The sequence below is a fragment of the Crocodylus siamensis genome, chromosome 5, assembly GCF_052110815.1.
Source record: "Crocodylus siamensis isolate JL-2025a chromosome 5, ASM5211081v1, whole genome shotgun sequence".
Taxonomy (NCBI): Eukaryota; Metazoa; Chordata; order Crocodylia; family Crocodylidae; genus Crocodylus; species Crocodylus siamensis.
Window position 1 is genome coordinate 138,491,611 of NC_143399.1, and position 23,453 is coordinate 138,515,063.

The 23,453-nt window shown below is 41.7% G+C and overlaps 1 protein-coding gene across 1 annotated transcript in view; it reads right to left on the reverse strand.

Moving 5' to 3' along the window:
* Nucleotides 1-3,128: 3,128 nt before the first annotated feature.
* TGFBR2 (transforming growth factor beta receptor 2) overlaps nucleotides 3,129-23,453 on the reverse strand; it is a 75,970-nt gene continuing 55,645 nt past the window's right edge. The window contains exons 4-7 of the mRNA XM_090046465.1: nucleotides 20,115-20,914; nucleotides 15,970-16,111; nucleotides 8,648-8,775; nucleotides 3,129-5,513 (exon numbers count right to left, since the gene is read on the reverse strand). Of these exons, the coding sequence (XP_089902591.1) occupies nucleotides 5,334-5,513; nucleotides 8,648-8,775; nucleotides 15,970-16,111; nucleotides 20,115-20,914 (1,250 nt within the window). The 3' untranslated portion in view covers nucleotides 3,129-5,333. The remainder of the gene's footprint in view (nucleotides 5,514-8,647; nucleotides 8,776-15,969; nucleotides 16,112-20,114; nucleotides 20,915-23,453) is intronic.

Sequence of the window (23,453 nt, forward strand, 5' to 3'; positions counted from 1 at the left end):
GCTTTCCAGAGCATCTTTAACTTTTGCTTTTATTCAATAATTTTTTGAGGTATCTTTTTAGTCCCATCAGTGATTGAGGTGATACAGTTCTGTTTCTTAAGAGTTTTTAAAGTAATTTTCAAAGAAAGTGGTGTCTTTCTTCCTAACACTCTTTAGAGGAAGGTTCTTGTCTCTCTGAGTTGAGTAACAAGTTGCTTAAGCATTACCATATAATTCCCAAATTAATATTCAAATGACTTCTTACACCAACTAACTAATCATAGGATCAAATGGTCTTACCATATTTGTCCATAAAACGTCCCACTATTCACAAGTTATCAGGGAGTTAGTATATGAAGTCTGGCCTTTTATGTACAAAGTATTTGCAAATAAATATCTCAAAGGAAATGTATGCTATCTTCAGCATGTGAAGGACAAAAAGCATTTTCCTTCAAAAACGAGCATGAGGAGTCCATACTTTTATAAATCATTCTCAACCCATAAATATTTTCCTTGAAGTTAAAGAATGGAGACTTTGAGCATTTATAAAAGAAATGACTTTCAATAAGACTATTTTTAGAATTTTTTGCGTGTAAAATGGCAGATTTTTCTCTTTATGAAAGGAAGGGTAAAAAGTCTGCTTTTATGACTTAGTTTCTAGCTCTGATACACATCCAATGAATCCTTCACTCTTTGGAGCATCTTGAACAAAGGATACCCTTGCATTCATTTACACAACTAGGTTGTGCCTGAGGGGATGTTTTAGAAGTCTATAAATTTCAGTCCCTGTTACAGTAAGGTGCAACAGCATCTGTAAACACCTACAGCTGATGCCTCTTGACTGCAAGGTGCCAGTGCCCTAGGGCTACGTTGCCTCTGAGAGGCTGTTTTGGGGAGTGTACATATGGTACAGAAAATGTTCCTAGGGATGGGAGATTGTTGAACATATTGGATGTTGCTACAAATGGGTGTTGACTATACTGAAAATAATTTTCAATCAAGATTAATCTCCCAGATTCAAGAGGCACCAGTCACTCATGATTTCTTCCTCAGCCTTTAAGATAGCTGTGGTGGGAGTGAGTGTCAATCTCTTATACTTGAGTTTAACACTTATACATGTCTGCCCTGGGCATGCAGGCTTCATATATGTCTGTGAATGTCAACAGAAAGGTTTGAACACAGCCAGAATGTGTTCATGAAGAATGTGAAAAATACAGCATTTGCACTATTTTGTTTATGGCCAAAAAAGATAGGGTAATGCTTCCTTAGTTAGTCCAGCATATGCAGAGGTCTATCAAAACTAAATGGTAAAAGGCTAGGAGGGGCATTGCACCCTACATTGGCATTCCCCAGCTAATGATGTGAACTTGGGGCTGTGAACTGTTGGGTCTAAGTTGGCATAGTACTGAGGCTGATTGAAATATGGGCCAATTTTCTACTGCACCCATCACAAGATCAGCGATAACAGAGATGCCTTAATATCTCCTTTGTAGCCTTCTTTCTGATCTGCACTGAACATAATATATGGTTTTTATTGTTGCTGCTTACTTGCTCTTAGGAAACTCCCCTCCCTTCCCCCTGCCAGTAAATGGTTACGGCTCTGTGGTGCCAAACCATGTACAATCAGGTAACACAGAAGACAAGTCTGGCTTCAGAAATTTTACAATCTAGTTTATAATTTTTCCTTTCTTACTTGCAAAGCCAAGTATCCAATCGAATCCTGCTTGCTTTGTACATTGGAGATAAGATTGTGATTGACATGCTAATTAAAGTCTGCTGCCAGAAAGGTGTTGCATACAATCTTTATGATAACAGAGGTGGGCGAAGGGCTTAATTGAAAAATATTAACAGGATAATGTTTACTTGATATCAGAACTGAGCGTTCTCTGGGACTTTCCCCGCTCAGATACTTGATGCGCTGTATTTGTTTTTGCAACACTTGTTTGCCTTGTTATGCCAAAGGATTTTGACTTTAATCCAAAGTAAGCAGATGACACTGCGTAGGCACCATTGAAAGTACACAGATATCAGTGTTGACTAGGAGAGATTTCTGTATCTCAGTATAAGTCAATATATGCTTGTGACAGGAAGTAGTAATTATATTATCTGCTAATGATGCAGAGAGAGAAGACTATAATTGACTGCAAGGGAGTTGCACATGTTTTCGCTTATGAGGAATCTGACTCCTTAGGGCTACATTTGATAACCAAGTCCTTATGAGGCCCAGTGCAGGAGGCAGCAACACTGTCTTTGATAAACCTATTCAAGCACTTGGTGAATCCTCCCAGCTACATTTAAGCAGCTTTCACACAGCCGCTCTGCAGCCAAGATTGTGTAGTGGTGGAAGGCTGTGTTCTCTGGCCTTCCACTTCTACTGTGCTGTTGGGATCCCACCGTGGGTACAACTCTAGGGCCTGTGTGCGTCACTGAAGCAAGGTCCAGTGTCCAGTTCCAAGCTGACTTAATATAGATCATTGGCAACTCCTACAGATGAAAGAAAGAAATGCTCTGTTTCTGTAGTTGTCACCAGGCTTACCGATGTTGTCTGTGGAAGCACTGTTGTTCTTAAATGTGACAAGCTGATGCCAAAATACAAACGAACCTTGCAAAACAGGTTTATCATGCTACTTTCTGGATTACTGCGATATCAGACCAAACCACAGATGCTCTAATGGAGGTCTCATCTCAGTTTCTGCTTTAACAGTGATCACAGATTTGTTTGCACCAAAAGATGACCCACAGGGCATTTGTGTGTGTGGGGTAGGCGGGGAGGGGGTGGCTGTATTGATATAGATTACAGGGGCTACTAGGTTTGGCCTGCATATGTATATCTACCAGCAGCATAGTAACATGGTCTGGCACCCTGGGGCACAGGTGAAGGAGTGACTTCTGGTCATTTCACCCTAGTTATGCCACTGATTTTCACAGTATTTTACCTCGAGAGCTAACAGGATTTTGAGCCATTAGCAAAACAATGGAGTTCTGCAGCATGTCAGACTCGGTGACTCGCAGCTTGACATTCAGACCACTGGAACGGCATGAAGGGTGGTTTCAGATTATGGATGGCTTTCTCTGAGGAATCTACGCACAAGAAAGGACACCTGTTTATTGCAGAAGCTTCTGCATAGACCAAAAAAAACCCCCTTAGCTGCTCGAAATGGTGTTATTTTATTTGCTCTAATAAACATTTGATTTATACAAAAAAAAACAAACCCAAACAAAAACTGTTTACAATGAAAGTAAGTTCTTGAAACATTTGATAAACAGGAGAATATACTGTTCACATTCCTATTTCATATATGATGTACAGGTGAAGTATTCATCAAAAGAATAAAAATTTCCCTTTACATGTAGTAGTTAAATTGTCAGTATTGTTTGGAACTACTGGATGTTATTTCTTGAGCTTCAGTATGGAATTAAAAGGAAAAAAAACAGACCACGAAACAACCCTACACAGCTTTCCAGTTTGCTTGTCTTTACCTCCATCCTTAATATTGCTAGAGTGCAATCTAGAAGCCCACCACTAGAGGGCAATGGGCCACAGCTCTGCAAAGGCAAAAACATCAATAGGCAACAGCTTTGATTGTAACATACCACCGCGTTATTGATGTTTGCAGCACAAAGTAACAGTTTGCTCCTTTTGCCAGTAGCTCCACAGTTCATCCAAAAAAATATACCCCCATAAAATCTGACATAGTATTTTCTGAATTCAACTTTAGTTGTTGAGGTTCTGCACCGATTTGTTTAAATATTTCTAAGTAGTTTATTAAAAAAAGCAGATACAAAAACATTTTAAATAAAATATTTTCCTCATAAATCTTAACTCCTATTTGAATAAACGCATTTCCTATTGATTTACAAAAGCAATATTTCCTAGAAAAAAATTGATGTTTGTATGACAAAGGCGTTGATAATTGCACCAGAGATAGAAAGATCTAGTCATTTATTTATGCAGAATTATTTTGTGCTGTCAGATTCACTAGTTTCAGTGGCACATACTTGGCTTCTAAGAGAAATGTGCAGATCACAGAAAAACAGCTGAAGACATCCAACCATTTAAAATCCAAAGTGAAGCCAGCTTCAATTTGAAACATTTTGGAGGGCTCCAAGAATGTGAGCTGTGTCTGATGAGTGTACTGTTTTGGAAAGTACATTTTTGCAAGCCACGAAGAATGGCTGAACGGTGGGAAGGGGGACAGCATTCACTGCTCTGCGTGGCAGCAGGGCTGAGCACAGAGCATGGTATTACGTTGCTGCAAAGCATTCCCACAGCTATGACAGCTTCATATGGATTCATCTCTAGAGGATATTGATGTTCTTTCTTTGCTTTTGCAAATAAGGCATGAAACAATCTGCACTGTGTGTGTCAAGAAATTAGACACGGTGCATATAAAAAATGTTTGTTTTTATATTAGTATATAAAAGGGGGGAAAAGTACTGATTTCATTCAGAAGGCACAGCAAATATAAAACATCTGTCTGGATTAATGTTGGCCCTGCTTGATTTTCATTGGTTGATGGGGAAGGGAAACTTGTTCCTCTGATATTTTTGAAGCCTGCTAGCATGAAATGCAAGTGAGGGTGAAGCAATGAGCATTGAAATATATGCTGGGGAGCAAGGGATATCAGTACAGGATATTTTGAGGAGCATGGTTAGCAGTTGAGAGTGATGGTGGTCCACTGAACAAGATAGACTAAACCTGAAACCAGCTGTAGAAATTATTGCATAGTTACTGCATAGCTGAAATGGACTCTGTGGCCAAATCTGTCTCTCTGCAGTGAGCATATTCTCTTACTAATATAAAATACAGTGCAGCTGGGCAACAGCAGGCTATGTATATTGTGTGAGTTGAAAGCCATCTTTTTATTGCATGTTGCTCTTGTCTTTTTGGTATGGTGCCTTTGTACATTGCTGCTGCTATAATGATGGCTCCCGCCCCATTATCTTTCCTTAATGGGTAGGGTTTTCTTATGTATGCGTAATTTCCTAGAAGCACATTGTACTCTTTTCTGAGTACGGCTGTATATATAAAAATAGCTATTCCATAGTTATATACAGGCATTAATAAAGTGCAAATGTTATTGGCTATTGTAAAAATCTTGTTTCCTGAGGAAGTGCTAACACAGCTTATCCTATGACAAGATTGCAGGCAGCCAATGCTATGGTATGACACCAACTCCCTGGCTTTTACTTCCCACAAAGTCTTGTCCCTCTGTGAAGCTTTAGTGTAAAGGGAGTGGTGAGATCCTCAGTACTACAGGAAGCAAGTCAGGGAACAGTTCAAGACCTCTTCCTTTGCCAAGATATGTGAGTTCAGGAGCAATTCTCTCCCATTCACAACCCTGAGCAACTTGCTACTTGGTGGAGGTCACAGAGCAGTCTTCTGGGATCTTCTCCTCTGAACAGCTTCTCCCTGTGAGTTTGTCAAGGTGCCTGAGCTCACTGAAGCGCTCAGCAACACACTGTGCAGTGAGGCGGGCCTCAGGATCATGATCCCAACATTCAATGAGAGTCTCGCACAACATCTGGATACCCTGCAGTAGGCACAGAAATATAGCAATGAATTTCCTGACAGTTACAGTCATAGCACTTGGTCAATGCAAACATGCAATTTCTTAAGCAAGCACATTTACTCATGCTAGCGGGGTTTACAGAACTGGACCTGCAGTCATCTCATGGGTACTGTTGTCACTGTGATGTCTAATGAGAACTCCTATGTTAAAAATACATCCATATTTACAGCATTGCTACTATAGTTCTTGGGCCAGTATAACAGCACACTGCTGCAGAAGATAAAGTGCCTTGAGCCATTACTGTGGATTATAAAAACAATGACAATTTTTGATTCATGATAGTATCACGATGGCAAATCAGCCAATGCCCTGGTGCCACTGGCTTTCACTTCAGTTTCCCAAGCAAAACTCTGACCAATCTATGAAATCCTAGATCAGTCCTTTATTAATTCTTTCACACTAGCTCCGTGTAGAAACAAAAGCTGTGAGGCTGAAAACGCTATGCACGTTGCTCACAGGTGTATTTAGCTTTAGTTTCAACAGTGTTTACAGGAAAGCAAGACAGTTGCATTTTAGTGATATGCATTATAAACATGAGATATTTGCCAGGAAATTGTGTCCTTTGCTTTATGACACTAACAACCCATTAAGTAGAATTTATATTAAACTTTTTTTATTTAAAAAAGTAGCATTTCACAATACTGCATTAATTACATAATTTACCTAATTGGTGATGTTGACTGATATCAATGCTAATAGCAGCCTGTTATTGTCTGTATACAAATAACATTCATTTTTTGCTGGCATTGAAATTACAAGCAGTAAATTAAATTAAATATTAAACATTAACTTGAAATCAATAGTGCAACAAATCTCATTAAGGGGGGGGAAATTGCAATATGTAAATCCATTCCAGAATGTTATCACGATGAATAATGAGTTCATTACAAAAACACAACGGCAGTGGAAGAAAATGAATATGGAAGAGCTATAACACTAAAAGCAACTTCTACCAATTTCAAAGCAGTTCTGCTGCTCCTGAAGATTGTCATAGCTCCACTGAAGTCAACAGCCTGCTGCTGCATTTTAGGGGTTACTATATTAAATACTGGAAGGATTTATTGGGAAGGAACTAAATGTACTTTTATTAATAGGATAGAAAATGCAGTACTGTCAGACATCAGAATTCCTAAATTATTCATTTACAACCATTGTACAGAACCCCTACAAGTAGGGAGCATGTGCTTCTCCTGTCTCAGAGCTCTGGGGAGCTGTCAGGTAAGAGCTGCTCTATAATTCTCCATAATGAATCTATAAGGCAGAAGAAAGTGTCTTGATATCACATTCCATAGGGCAATGAGAAGTAGTAAGAACTGGTTCTGCTCCTATATATTAGGGTTGCTTACACTCAAAAGATTGAGTGAAGGATACAAGTGTCCTAAGTGGGACTTTTAGATGCCTACACAAACACAACTGAACCCCCCCAACCCAAACCCCTAAACTTCATAGTTGTCTTGCTTAAAGTGCCCTGGGTGCCCAGAATCAGGCCTCTGTCAATTCCCATAACTGCTCCGGGGCCCAGAACTGCCCAGTGAGGCATCAGACTCAAACCTAAGCCCAACTGGGCTTCTCCAATTCCTCTACTTAAGTCTCCTTGAGGTACTTGGTCTGGTAAGCACTCACAGACATCAATACATGGAAACAAATCAGGCTAACCTACAGAATGCATTTCACAGTCACTTTGTTTTTAAAATGTGGCCCAGGGTGGTGCACATCCTTTCTATAATTGAAGAGTGATTAGAAAATTTGCTCAGTGTGGAAGACCCAACCTCTTCCACTGCCTGAGAAAATGACCTAAGCACCCGACTCCAGGCTTGTCTGGGTGGGTGGAGGGAGGGATCTCTGGTCCTCCTGTTGAAGCTAGGCTATGGGGCAGATAAGAATTCAAGTGTCATTGTATTTAGAAAGCAGATAATGCAACAGGGCACCTGACTTTGTAGCCTAATGGTTAGGGCTCTCACTTGGGAGGAAAGAGGCCTGGCTTTCCAACCCTGGTCCCTAGACTGCTTACTTAAAGAGCTAGTCATCTTCTCTTGTGCCTAATGTGTCAGAAAATTGTTTCTTCAGCATTCAAGATTGTTGGCTTCCTAGCAGTCATTGGCTTGGGGAGAAGTAGTATCATAGTTTCTGTACAGCATCGCTTCCTTGGCTTTTTGCTCACTTGATCCTACTTAAGTTGGTTATAAACCACTGATTTTCCAACATTTCAGTAGGCAAGGAATTGGGGTGTGTCCCTGCTCCTGCTTTCCTGAGAAAGTCAAAATGCTTTCTGCCCTCTGGGGACACCAATCAGGCTGAACTACTTTGGATTTAGTAACCTGTGAGTAGGTATTTTCTGTGAAAATCTGTCAAATTATTTAACCAGTACCAGTAATGGGATCAGAGTGGGCTCAGCTGCTCTTCTGGTACTCCCAGAGCAGGTGTTTGAGAAATTAACTTTTCTGGTTGCTTTTCAGGCCATTTTACTTAGTGAGGTTTTGATTGAATTCAAAAGCTCTGACTAGCTATGTGTGTAATGAACTTATGTTCTTTATGACTAAGGTCCAACAGAGAGACCCATTCCAGAAGAGGATTGTTAATGCTTCCCTTGGAAAGCCATGAATGATCAGAGAAGCTGTTATCAGAGAGTGCTCCTCTTCTATTGCCTTAAACTACATATCAGCTGGGATGCTATTGCTTCTTGCTCCTAGGTGAACATTTCTAAAGTACAATTTTCTCATTTTTGTTTTCTTGGCATTTGAATGGGAACAGGGCATAGTATATTCTTCTGATATTTTTGGCGGAGTGTTTTTTGGCTTGGATTTGCCCTGGCTTCCTGGTTAACGTCTATCATTTGGGGCTGATATTTTTATCTTCTGAAGCTTTAGGTGCAATTCACCGTCCTTATTCTGCACTAATGGGGTGAGGCAAGGAAAGAAGAGGAGGCCCAGTACAGAATGGTGAGGTGCTGGATGTATTAACTGTCAGCTTAAAGGTTGTATAACCTGTGTAGACCCCTGTACTCTAGCCTATGAGGTGAGGGACTACGTCTGAACTGCCTAACCTTATACTCAGGGCCATGGCTCAATGCTCCACTTTGTACTGGGTGTTCTTACCTGATGGTTGAGCCAGGAGCTGGGGATCTCTGGCCGCCCTCTATCTCTCAGGACGTTGTCTTTCATGCTCTCAACACATGGGTGTTCTCGCACTTTTGATCCAAATGGGGGTTCGTACTCTTTCACTTCTGCCAAGGGAAAAAGCACACACAAGGAGCTTCAGATGGGTTTGTCTCGTACACTGATGCCAAGAGCAAGTGGAGCTTGTTGTTCTCTACAGCATCAAAAGCTGCTGCTTCTGAGTCCCGTCCTCTTCCAATTTACCACATGCAAACAAAGTATGGCCAGTTGCCTTTTCAAAGCTGTTTCAGGTCACTTGTTCCCTCCCCCACCCACTCCTATTAACAGTAGGTAGTTATAGCACCACAGTCACCCACAGCAATTGGGAGATGCAGGAAAAGGCGCATTTTGCTTTACTCAGGCAAAACTTGAAGGGACTTTAACAAGCTCTTAGGCCAAGCAAGGTAGGGTCACTTGGGTTTTGACATCACCTTCCCTGGATTTACAATTACGCTTCAGATGGGATTCAAACTGAAACCTACCTGGGTCTTGGCTATTAACATGCCTGGTCTGTAAAGGGAGTTAGCTGCCTAAGAATTACAAAGGTAGTATTCAGGTCAAAGGCAGTGGTGAAGCTGCTGTATTATCACTGGTTAACATTCAGAGTACTTTTATGCCACTTTAAATGGGGAGGGACATGAATTGACCTGAATGAAGCAAGGTTAATGTTGGAGCACCAACTGTATCACTCCACAATCGTGCAGCTATAACTACTGTACTGTCAGTATTCTTTGACATCCAGACCAGTTATGTCTGTCTGTTTCTTGAGATGCGTTTTCCTGTTAGGAAATAGCATTTCTGAATTAGATGCTGCCCTGGTCGATGTAGTGGACATGGCTTCATGAAAGAACTCCTTCTAATTTAGCTTTTGTTTGTGTGTTGTTGCATGTTTGAGAATGGGAGGGGGGAGAAAGAAGAGAAGACGCCATAAGGGTCCATTGGAAAAACCTCAAGAAATCTCTGCAGTAGACACTGATACAGTGTAGAAAATGCTGTGGTTTCTCTGGGAACAAATGGAGAGTTTACTCACAACCCTAATGACTTACTGGTATTGGTAAAGATTCATAAGACTGGCCTGTTCTCCTGCCACTTACTTCTTTCTAGGAATTAATTGATGGCACTTTAAAAATGTAACATCTATGAGCTAAACCAAAATGAAATTTACAGGATATTCTGAAGAAAGCATTTAAGTACATAGGAGATGCATAAAACATGAGATGGAGGGAAAAGAAAAATGTAGTGCCATTGTATAAATCAATGGCATTAACCTCAGTTCCCTCCTCCTGAGGTATATTATAGAATGAAAAGGAGGGGGAGAACTGAGAAGGGTGATAAGAATCACCAAAGGCTGGAAAAAGCCTCCTATAAAGAGTGTAAAAGATTGGCATTATTTACTTTGGAAGGATAGGGGTAAGAGACATAATGGAAACAGAACTGTGCTTGCAGGTAGGTCTCCCTGTCCTACAACAAGACAGGTTCTGTATTTCCATCTCAGGCATCTGGTGAAGGCCACTGTCAGCAATGAGTTAACTGAACCAAAAGGGCTGTGTGTCAGTAACACAGTTCTTAAGAATATATCACTGTCTTTAATTAAATCCCAACCATAGAGCCTGACTCTCCCAGTCTTCCTCCTGCTGATGACTGGTTCCTTACTTCACAGGTAAAGGCCCCTGGTTTCAACAGGGCTAATGGAGATCAGAAACTACTTGGCCTGGGCAAGTTCCACATAAACTAGTCCTTTATATTGCACAGAAATCTGCCATCAACCCCCAGCGTGACCCACACTGCAATACAGTGGAAACGCAATGACAAAGCAGCTGTTGATTTTCAGGTTCAAAGCCGTTATGAACTTAGCCACTGGGGAGCAAACCTGATTAAAAAGAATATGAGAATCAGGCAACCCCTTGGAAAACAGCCTCTTTGGTCATGCGCTCTAGTGGGATTGGCATTCTTAGAATCCAGATCTATTATTAGATCCTTATAACTTTAATAATAAGTAACTCTTGTCACTTGATTGTGGTACGAGCCTTGTTAAGAAACACAGCCCTCTGCCATAATACAGAAAAACTAACAGAAAAGATGCTTCAATCTTCAGGAGCGTAGACAGCGTTGCAGGTTTGAACCTGTGCTTCCCACTAACAACCAGGGCACAGGCTAAACATCACCTGGAGTTTTCTTGTTGAAGCTGGCTCATGAGGCAGCCAAGAAAGGGAACTATGGGGAGCCAGAAAGAAGCCAGTGAAGTAGCAGCTGCATGGCTCAGTGTTTTGGAAGTTACCTTGGGAGCTCCAGGTTCTATCTGGGGGCTGCTTTCACTGACGCAGAAACTTTTTTAGTGCTTTATCCAAAGAACATTAAACCAAGGTGCAGCGGGCTGGCTTCAAGAGGAGGCCTGGAAGAGACTGGCCAGTAATTAGCCTGTGGTATGATGGCTAGAGGACTTCATATTGACAAGAAAGAGGCGGAGTCTCAAAACCTGCTTTGGTGAGGTGGCCTAGAGCCTGGATCTCCTGCAAGTACTCTCACAGCACTACTGGGCTACAATTGGGAGAGCTGCAGCAAGCATGCATGCAGAGCAAGGCATGGTTATTTTTCCATGTCAGGAATTTACAGTCTCAATGTGTTTGCAAGTGCCAGCGGCTTACTTTTTATCCAGATGGCTATGTGCCAGATAAGTACCTAAAAAGGAAATAGGATTTAGTTCAAAATTGGGTATTTTGGGCACTTCAGGCACTGGCTCCTCAGTCCCCTTGAAAATGTGGACACTTCAATGCCTACATATGGACACAGATACCTAACTTTAAGAACCCAAGCCTGAAAACAGTGGACAAGCAACTGACTTCACAAAATACTCATCCCTTCACCCACTGATCAATCCACGTCAAAGGCATTTTGGAAATGAGATTTTTCAACAGCTTGTGGGAGATCTAGCAGCACAAATGGCACTGCAGATCTTGTTTCTCTATATCGCATAGATGCTCTTGAAAAGCTAGCTACAGCACTGTCCCTGTTTTAGATCTGGGGAAAATGAGGCCCAGGCCGGCTAAATTACTTGGACTTGCCCCAGTTTACACAGTGACTCAGTGATCAAGCTGGAAATAGAACTTGGTTTTCCTGAGCCCTAGTTCCTTCTTTTGGCATAATGGTTGTCATCCCTTTCATAAGATTATAGATATGTGTGCACAGCATCTCTCTCACTCTCTCTCTCTCTCACACACACACACACACACACACACGTCTCTGCCCTTATACCACCCTAAAGGAGCTCTGCAGTTGGCTGATTGGGCCATCAGGTGATGAGGGCGAGGTTTCTAAGTGGTTCCATGATTGGGTTTTAAGCAAATGCCGAACGGCTTACTTTCAGCTCCACTTGGTGCTCTGCCCCATCCTGCTCTCTACTCCAACTGCTCCAGAACTGCAACATCTGTGGCCCCAAGAAGTTGGCACATAGAAGGGAGGTCCCCTGGGCTGGGCGAAGAGGAGTCCTCTCCTGTGGGTGGGTGTCGTCTGAGGTTGGAAGGGGCACTTGTCAATTCATCTCCTGCCTGTACTGATCCTGGGAGGGGACTGTCAGCACTGCTGAAGGTTCCCATTGGAGCAGATCCCTCTGGCTTTTCCACATCTAACTAAATCAGCCGGGAAGACCTGAGCCCCCATCCATACAGATGGAGGACAATCAAATTAAAGCCTACCTAGAGGCATTATGTGCAAAATTGTGTGTTCCCTGGGTGCTATGCTGCAGTTCCTGAGGTGAGGCATCAGAGCAACCTTACTGTACTCCATTGCTGCAGAGGTCTGGGATGAGGAGGCTGAGGTGTCTCAGCACCTCTGGGCTTAGCGGGCAGGCTTGGCTCCAAAAGATGCCAGGTTTGTTTCTCCCCATTCCATGGCCAGGTACTGTACCCTTTGTGTGCTCAAGTGGCATGGACACACTACTATTAGGAGCCAAAATCTATATTGCTGGCCTGACACTTTTGTTCCCAAACAGCATATGATAAATCAGCGTTCTTGTTCTTCAAACACATCCCTTATGCTGCCATGGAAAACCAAGGCTTTTCTTCAAGTGAGGCAAAATTGCCTCAATACCTGGAGCAGTATCAGGCATTTGCTGGCAGTGTTCCTCTTCTTCCCACTCCTCACCATTGTATTTGAGAACTGTTCCCTCTTCCCCCCCAAAACACCACACCAATGGCAGATTTTATCCTGAACACAGAGATGCTTTCAATTTCTTTTCTAGTGGGCTGGCTGAGAAATTTTGCTTGCCTTGCTCACTGTACCAGTGTTGCTCTGAAGGCGAGTTGTTGGGATGAAAATTATATTTCTTACAACATGCAGCATCTGGTGCACAGCTGTTGTGCTGAATGAAATACCAAGTTAATGGTGGAGCAGAGCAGTTAAAGCTCTCCCCAAAGCAGTATTGCTAGGTTTCTAAATATGCCTTCTAAATTACACTCCTGTGGAAAGAAAAAGCCCAACTTCCATTTTTTCCCTCTACTTCCCCACCCCCTTGCCCCATTCATACTGCTCCATATATAGCGTCACAACATACCAATGCACACTGTGCCCTTTCCCTCCAGCTGCAACCTCCCTCCCCTGCACAAGACTGCTGTTTATGGGAAGATGCTGCAGCAGCTTCATGGTACAGATTACACTGCTGTTTCTTTTTTTTTCTTTGAAATGTATGCTGACTAAATAGGATTGGCATGCTCTAGAGGCTGTGCCAGACAATGCTCTGCTGGTGAAAAGACCTGCCGCCCACCACCACCAGCCCTATACAAACACCTGCACATTTACAAACACATTCCCAGAGCTCCCTTTGTTAAAGCAATAGTCATTGTACCTTGACCCTTGTAAGCAGAAATTAGCTACCTTCCTCACTTCAGAAAAGTAATTGTTTGGATATTAAGCTGCCTACTTCCATTTCAAAACTTCCAGAGACTTTCTCTGAGGATTGGGCACTTACCACGTCTCTGCTGTCTCTGCAGACAGAATAATTTTTGGTGCCTAAATCCTTTTGGTGCCTTTGGAAATCCCAGAATCACTTGTTTCATCTACTCTAGTTCACATGAGAAGGAATTTTTCCCTATAGATGACACAATATAATGGAAGCAAGACAATTCCTTACACACCAAGGGAGCCACTGTAGTAGGAGGGTGGCTTGACTTGTGACAGCAGAAAAAAAGGTCTGGTCAGGGAAAGAGAAGGAGGAAGTGAGAGAGGGATGAGTGGTTTTTGATCATGAATACTGTATGGCAATGTCCCCTGTCTGGTGCAAGTGTCAGATCTCACAACCCAGGAGAGGGTATTCTGGAGAGAGCTGACAAAAGTCTTGTGATTATGAGGAAGCTGGGCACCAACAGTGAGTTGTGGGAGCCAAATTCTGGCTTCAGTTCTTTGGCTGAATGCTGACACCCCCACCCAAATATTTATGCCTCATCAACATGCTTTCTCTATGAAACGCAGCCACCTCGGGAGATGATTGCAGTAAAGAAGTTCAGGAAATTTGTTTCTGGAGACAAAGGTGATTGAGGGGTAAGAAAAAAAGTAAAATCAGGAAGCGGGTTAAGATCAATGAAGAAAGGCCAGGCACATTGAGGCAGAGAGGCCTTTCCTTTTCCATAGTGGCTTATGTTTTAATTCTAAAGGTTATAGCAGGTCGTCTTTTAGCTGAACAAGCTGGTGATTTTCCTTCCTCATGAAACTCTGCTTATATCCTCTTTTAGGCAGCTGCCTTGTGAGCAGAGCTGCCGTGAGGTCTGCTCTCACCACAAGCACCATTCCGCTGCACTCAGCAAATATCAACAGGAAGGGACCTCAGGCATCAGCAAAGATGAAAGACTCCAGAGGAAACAGCTCACATATATATTAATATAAGTGCGCTGCTAAATGCAAGAAGCACAGACAGCTCGAGAGACAGGGCAAAGGGCTTGTAATTCAGCTTTCAAATTTTGCCACCAGTGTTTGCAAAGGGCAAATTAAAAGGTGACCCATATTTGGAGGTGTGCAGAGCCACAACAGCTAAGCCAGGAGGAGCTTGTCTTGTAAGATGCTAGGTTGAGGTTAAAGCCAAGAACCACAAAATGCTGATTTAAAAAAAAAAGAAAAGATTGTATGTAGTTATATCTAGAGCTGGATAGAATAATGAATACTTATTTGACAGGATTACTTGCACTGTTCATTGCTCAGAGCACAGCCCATAGAGGAAGACTGAAAGCGAGGCTGATAGCAGGGAGACCAGGGTAGGGGGAACTTGCATCTTAGTATATCTGTGCAGCTACTTATGGAGGTTTCCATGCCTGTACAGTGCCCCAGTAAGGTTAGGAGGAGGACCCACCCAGCAGCGCATCTCTCACCTCTTCACACTGGGGTGTCCACACTGTTGATCTCTGATCCCACTCAGTGCAGTCCCTTGAAATGCTACTGTTCTAATTCCCATAGAAAAGGAGTCCTTAAAATCTTCAAAGAAGGGGAAAAATTTCCTGCTGCACATCTATTACAAGAGCTGTCAAGGTTATCTGCAATATCTCCATTACTCAGCCCTATCTGTACACACATAAATGTGCCAAAGTGTGCGATGTTAAAGTGAATGCAAACATTCCAGAACGCCCTGTTCTACGAGACCAGGACAATTCACATATAACCTAAATCAGGGGTTTATATCAGATAGACTAAATCAAATCCCACTGAGGAACTCAGTATCCTGGGGGCAATTTCCTGGTTTCTATTGTACTGCTCCAAATTGAAGATTTAAGGGTATAAGAGAAATGGAGAGAGTTAACTTTATTGAATGAGCTGAAAATGAACATCTTCCTTATGTTCTTTATTCTGACATTCAGTGAATTTAACTTTGTCCTGCACTTTCAATATTCAGTATCTCACAGGGCGTGCGTGTTCTTTTAATATGTTGTGGATGTGTTGCTACATTACAAAAGTTGGCATGATGCAGTTGGCGCCCTTTGTATGAAATTAGGTTGAGTCTGTAGGATTTATACAAGGATATTTCTGCTAAACAGTTTGCTCATTTAAATGGTTCTTATTAGATTTCTAATGTAAAATTCTAAAGAGGTAACGCTTCTCCATCCTAGTGCTTCAGACTGTACAGTGCCTCTGATCATCTTGAAAGAAAAACTATGAAGGCAGTTTAGAAAACTCAGGTACTGCAGAACTAGTCCCACAGCATTTAAAGGGATTAAAAACAACACAGAATTGCTTGAGCGTCTCTGAAGAACATTCCTTTAAAAATAAAGGCCCACTGTACATACCTCCAACACCATTGCAACGAGATGTCATCTCCCACAGGACCAAAGCCATAGAGTACACATCAGTTTGCTTGAAGGATTCCATGTTCTCTAGGTTCATTCTGGATTCCAGGACTTCAGGAGCCATGTATCTTGCTGTGCCAACCTGTAGCACAACATACAAGGAACAACTCAAGTGCTGAAACTACAGTTCACATTTTTGATTCTAATGCAGTTTTACTTCTGTTTCCAAACATAACTACATTATTTGATCTCTAGTATGAAACATAGGTCAATAAACCAAATTCTTTGCTGCTTAGAGAATCCGGCCCTGGGTTAATCACCAACTTCCTTGTGACTCAGTGATCCAAGAAGATAAAAACTATATTTAGTAGCTTCTCTTTGGTGTTTATAGAGATAAACCTTGCTGCTTACCTGATGCCACATGCCACATCCATTGCATGTTCAGCATGTTTTTGTGCATTTCAAATTAACGTGACTCACCTTGTGTTATAATGCTACTAGCCCTTCCTTTTGTTTTGTTGATGATATCCACTTCAGTAGCTAATAGCACATAAGAGGGTGATAGCATGGTATGGCCAATACCATGTCTCACTGCTTTTCAACTCTAGCCTGAATGATCATGTACCATCTGCAGTTGTGCTGGTTGGGGTAAGCTTTTAGTGTAAGTCTGGAATGAAACTGCAAATGCATCCTGGACTGCTTAACTGATCTTTTACCAGGCCCAGATAAAATAGCACCCTCCCACCACCCCATAAGAAAGCAAAAATGCAAATGGTTAATGCAGACTCAGTCATTTCAGTGAAAAACAGAACCTTCCACTTGGTTTGGAAAAGCCCACATAAAAAAGCTGACACTACTCATTTTCGAAGTGTTTTTTTTTTTCAGTTTAGGCCCACCCAGAATTACGAACCTTCTGCACTGGAGGCAGAAATATTAATGATAACTCTTCTCAGAGGGAAAGATTTTTTGGCTTTCTTCTGTCCCCCTTGTATCCCAATTGTCACTTCTTTAATTTACATTTAGGTTATATGGTCTGAGTCAGGGACTGCATTTTTTGTTTGTGTGTGAAGCCAGGTAGGCTCCACAAAAGGCATTTAAAAATGCCTAAGTCCCACTGATTTGGGAGTCAGCCGCCTAAAAATTTTTGAGGATTTGGATCCCAGTGCACTTGGCTGTTATGGTAATAGAGCTAAAATAATAAAAATAACTAAATACCTTTTCTCTCTCTTTGTATAGCTCTACATGCCTGTAATGTTTGTTAAAGAATATAAAACACATGTTGCAGGAGAAAGCAGAAATGAGGACAATGCTTGATAAGCACCAAAACCCCCTTAGGGTTGCCTTCCTAATACATTTTATTTTGCAAATGCTGCTTTCCTTCCAGGTCTTACTTATGGAGAACACAAAACACTGAAACAGTAGGACAAAGGCCCAGACTCAAGCTTTCTCAATAAAGTAACTTTTGCCTGTTTACATTATCTACAGATTATGAATGGACAGAAAAACAGATTATAAAAAACTGTAATGGAGAAAGGTTAGAAACCAACTTCTATAATTAGGCTTACTTGTATTGCATATTTGATAATGGCAAATGCATGTTATGCCCCTGGTGGCTGTCTAGGAGAAGAATCAAGTTGGTATTAGGTGTACCACACATACAACAATATTTGGCCTCAGAGGTTACACTCCAGAGCTAAAGCAGAAGACAGGAATTGTTTTCCACAAAAGACAGTTGAAAGAAACTAAAATGTACTTCAAATGAAAATGTTTGGCCTGCTTTATTACATATCATTACAAACCAGGCTTTCCAATTGGAAAGCCTGGAGTCTGTCAATTAAATTTACAGGTGGTGTGTAAAGCAGTGGAGATTTCTCACTCTCTGATGCCCTTGCAGATACACTTTTAGACCTAATTACACCAATTTTAGTGTTGTGTACAAGGGTCTGAGACAGTGTAATATATAATTCAAGGAGCAGGTGAAAGTTTAACCAGGCTGGTTAAAGCTACTATATAGCATGTAATGGCACCAATGGCATGTGACACAGGGGAGACTGACTGCTCTAAAGGAACCAAAAGCTATAAGCAGATCTGAGTTTAAGAGCATCTCTAACTGTACTGTATTCAGTAGTGACCCTGGCATTTTGTGACTCTGGTGGAAGTGGTCTTTTTAAAAGGTGTTTCATTTGAGATGGTTCCTTCCAACTCGGAACAATAATCCCGAAACCTTATGGAGGAAAGTGGCAGACTCCCATTTACATCAGTGGAATTGATACTCTTGTAAATTACCAGAGAGATTTTAAAGGCCAATTTATAACTGATGTAAGGCAGTGAAGCCCCCTTCATTTTACTGGAGCCACACTGATTGAAAGGGTGGCCATAAACAGTCTCTAGTCGAGAAAGAAAATGGTCCCACGTAAAGTAAATTACAGTGTGAACACCTACACTTATCCTTTCCCTAAGCATGCAAACTGTGGTGTGTGAGCTATGAAAGGGTCTAAATATCAGTCAGATCTACTTTAGGACCTAATCTACTTAACACAGGCTGTGTCTACACGAAATGCTTACTGCACAGTAGCTCATTACTACTGCGCAATAACGCTGCTGGGCACAAAGCCACACGGAGATGCTACTCCGCAGTAACACCAGTTACTGCGCTGTTTTTCAGTGTTTGGGTATGCAAGTGCTAAATGATAGGGCTGTGCAAAATGGGCCATATTTGTTTCGGAATTGGCCTAAATCAGGGGATAGTGATTCGATTTGTTGATTCGGATCACTGTCCCGATTCGACTGGGCTGAATCTGGATCTGAAGATTCGATGCTGATTAGAAGAATCAGTGATTCGGCCATACTCACATTTTAAAATGTTTTTTCTAAATACCTTGAGGTACCAGGCACGGTTTGTGAATGCTGTGATGGTGGGGCAGATGGAGTGTCCCACAGGAGCTTGGTGGTGAACCCAGAACTTCTGGATCTGCCGCCGAGCACGCGGGGAACACCCCCTGCATCCCATGGTTCAGCAATTGGACACAGGGGGACCCCAGGTGCCCCCCCAGACCCAGGAAGTACCAGTCGCCGAATCCGGGGTGGGGAAGCTTTTGGCCCACTTCTGGGTCTGCCACTGAGCATGCTGGGGATTGCCCCACCGTGCTCCTGTGGGACACTGTATCCGCCCCAGCATCTCAGTGTTCATGAGCTGCCTAGTACCTTGAGGTATGTAGAAAAAACATTTAAAGCTGTGTCTATGTCTGAATCATTAAATCCTCCAAATCATCAAATCAATTTGGAGGGTTCTGATTCGATTCAGAGAGATTAAAGTGTCTCCTGATTTGATTCGGATTTGGAGATTTGGCCCGATTCGGTGGAATCCGCAGAACTGAATCAGTGACTGAAGCTTCGTATAGCCCTACTAAACGACTATGCAGTAACAACTGTGCAGTCAGTGTCTGGTGCAGACACAGCCAGAGAGGTCATTTACGGTGAAGGTGTGTTCATGATCATTGCTAATATTTACAGAAGCACTTTTATAATTTCATCTTTATAGTGCATCTTTTAAGTACACCCAGCATTCCTTTGAAGTAGGTAAGTACTTGCTATATCTAGTTATAAGAAAAATGAGGGACTTATATGTAGTACTTACGCATTTTTCACATTTGTCTGCTTGTGGAGAAAGTACTATATTCCTAAAAGCTTTCTCAGTGATCTTTAAAAAATAATGATCTAGCTATTCTCCCTTCCTAGCTCAGATTCTGATTCTTGTTTATGCTGGTTTAACTCAGAAGTAACTAATGAACTGGATAAGAAACTTTTTAGAGATCATAATTAGGAATTGTGGCATAATATTTCAAGAATATAAAATACCACCTTAGCACAAACAGTGGCCATGTAATCCGGGCTGTATGCACTTCACTGTAAGCATATGTATGCTGGTTATACTTATATACATAAAGTACTGATCATAACAAACCTGTCATGGCATTATTTATACTGGTTTCTTAATACTTAGGTTACAGCCTCTTTATTTAGAAAAACTGTCACATCTATTGCTAATAATTTTAAATGGATATCATAGCAGGGTTTTTTTTTTCCCTTCAGTCCCAGAAAGGAACTCCAACTCCAAAACAAGCTGCTTTAACATTTTAACTCACCTGTCCACTGTTAGCCAAGTCGTCCACAGACAGCGAAGGATCAAGCCTCAGGGATAACCCAAAGTCACACAGACAGCAGGTTAGGTCATTTTTCACTAGGATATTGGAGCTCTTCAGGTCTCTGTGCACAATGGGCGTTTTGGGTCGACCACAGGGTGTATGGTCGCTGTGGAGGTGGGCAATCCCTCGCGCCAAAGACCCACCAAGCTTCCACAGGTCCTCCCAGCTGATGATGTGGTGTGTAAGGTACTCCTGCAAGTTTCCTCTGGCATGGAAGGCAGTAATCAACCAATACTGTTTTCCTATCTCTGTCTTACGCTCCTCTGCTGTCAGGAACTGAAGAATGTTCTCATGCTTTAGGTTTACATCTGAAAATATATCCTTTTCAGTCTTCCAAGAAGCATATTCTTCATAAGGGAAGATCTTGACAGCCACTGTTTCATACTGCTCAGATGTGTTTTGCTTCAGTTTGGCCTTATACACTTCAGCAAACCTGCCTTTTCCTACAAGAGTGTCTAGCTCGATAGGCAGTAGCTCAGTGTTGTGGTTAATGTTGTTGGCACAAGTGGAGCTGATGTCTGAGCGGTCATCATCTAACATAATGGCACAAACATCACTGCAGTCCTTATGTTTCCTGGGCTTAACATTCTTCTCCCATGCTTTGTTGAGCTTCCTTCTTCGGTGACTCCGGTAGCAATAAAAGATACCGACCACAGCAATGGTGATCACAAGTAATGGGACAAGACTTATAACTGTGACTTTAGTAATCTCATCTAGGATTTCAGGACTTGGTTGGGTATCTGAAAGTACAAACAAAATCATTGTTCAGGTTTATATACTAAGAGAGGTACGAGCTAGGGCACCTAGCTCTAGGAAAATGCAATTTAAGTATGTTAAACTAAGAACTGGTTAAAAACGGGGGGAAAGGATGGGGTTTTGAATTTTTTTAAATTCCAAGTCAAGTTGAAAATTCGCAACTTGAAAAATTCTTTCAACCATGTCCAGTGAAAATCGAAATTCATTATAGCTTAGACTAGACATACTGTTCTGTTTACAAAAATATGTGTGTGCATGTACAGCTTCCCAAACCGTTTAAACAAACAACAAGCAACATTAATAACAACCTTGCTCTGTACACTAGGCTTCATTTAGAAGGAGCCTTCTAATGCAGTAAAAGATCCTAACCTGTTAATATAGTTAATAGGGCTCTTCTCTTATGAGATCAGATTTATTGTGCATTTTGGATGAAGTCTTGGCTCTACTGAATAAGTGCTAAAATTTCTTCTGACTTTAAGAAAGCCAGAATTTCTCACTGTTCTGGCATATTAGAAAGTCTTTCTTAAATTATTTATTGATGACATTAATTTATTTAATGACAAGAAATACTTTTCACTTTGAGATGACTGGCATGATCAGTAGTTTGGTGATACAGCACCTGCTGCCTCTTTGATTCCATCTCAGATCCGATGTTCAAAGGATACATGAAACTATTTTCATCCCAAGCTATTGCTTGTACATGCACAACATTATGCCTACACACACACACACACACACTCACACACGCACGCACGCGCGCACACACACACACACACACACACGAATACCATTCACTACCACATGTGCTTCTACATATGTGCTGCAGGAACAATCCTTATAGCTTGCACATCCGAAAATGTTAACATTTAAGTATCAATGTTCATTTTTATGCATTTTTTCATGGAGGCTAGGTTTGACTGTTATTACCATCTAAAATCTAATGTATGTATAATGTCCTAGGGACACTAAGTGGGTGGGTGGTAGAGTAAATATCTCAAGCGGTGTATACCATATCACTTATCTGGTATATTCGTGGCAATCTCAGCAGAGGCAGAAGTCTGAGCCACCTTCCTTGCTTAGTGGTCCTTCCTCTGGGTCAGTCCTGAGGCATTTTTTAATGAAGGTGGATAACTGGCCACAACCGAAGCCTGCATGGTTACTAAATTGCAGACCTCTTGTCAGGCACTCTTACACTTCTTTAGTGTCAGTGTACTGGGTTCTTTTGACAAGATACCAAGGGAGGAAAGGAAGTTTCTTCATACTGCATTTCGTTGGATTTCTATACCCAGTTTGCTGTGGTACACAGAAATGCATTTTCTTAAACAACTTTTTTTTTCAAGTACACTCAAATTGCTTTATGTTATCTCAAGCAATGATTACAAGAAGCCCTGAGAGTTGGCTGAGTGGACTAAGAGCTCTATCCTGAGCCTGAAACCACTACCAAGAAGTCTGGCCCATCCAACTGCTTTTGCTCAGGATATGGCAAATATTAGAAAGGAGACACTGTAGACCACCCTTGAGCATGCATCAGCAGGCTTGAGACAATCTCTGTACCTCACTCTCCCAAGGCCACTTTCAGCTGGCTATACTACATTATTACTGGGATTTGGCATACCTGGAATGAGTGCAAGTGGGTAGGGCACATCCCTTGGTGGTGGTCCCGGACTAAAACATGGAGAGAGTGTAGACAAGCTGTAAGACACCTAAACTAGTAACTACAGCTGAGTGAGTGTCTTACATTGGCAGTGCTACACTCAGGGGCTGTTTACAGCAATGCCATTGTCTCAGGTTTTGTATAATAAGCTAAATAAGTCAAGAGGAAGCAGAAAACCAGTATAATGTCTGAGACAGAGTTGCCACTATATTACACAAAACTTCTAGTTAATTTTCTTCACTTTCCCTGCACTATAAGACAGGAGAGCTGCTTAAAACGTCATATAAGAGTGTGCAAAAAAAAGAAAAGAAAAAGCCTTTTATGGTCAGAATGAGTGCCATATTGTAACCCAAGAATCTGACTTCCACCACTCCTCATCCCTCCCCCCCAAAAAATCACTCCTATATTATGGATTTCTATTTAACAGCAAAGCTGACTGTTTTTTAAAAGGCAGGAGGTAACACAAATGAGAGGTATCTTTTAAGCTGAGAATATATTGACTCTCCCCTGTTTGGAAGGGCATCTTAATACTCAACCTAGCTCTGTTCAAAGAGTTCGCTAATCAGGTATAAACCAAGTAACTCAATCATGGCTTGTCTGACACAGTCATTAAGGAGGGAGCTCATTTCCGTTCAATACTGACATTCTCAGCTATCACAAGTACACTACTAATGACACACGTGCATTAATAAAAAGACAAAAATTTCCTTTTGCATTTGTAACTGGCTCCTGCTAGGTTCAAGAAAAAGGGACAGTAAAAACAATTACTCTAAAATTATTTCCCTTGGCATATCACTCTGTGCCTATATTTAGACATTCATTGCTGATCAGTTCTCTCACATTTCATTCTTCTGCTTCTCAACGGACTG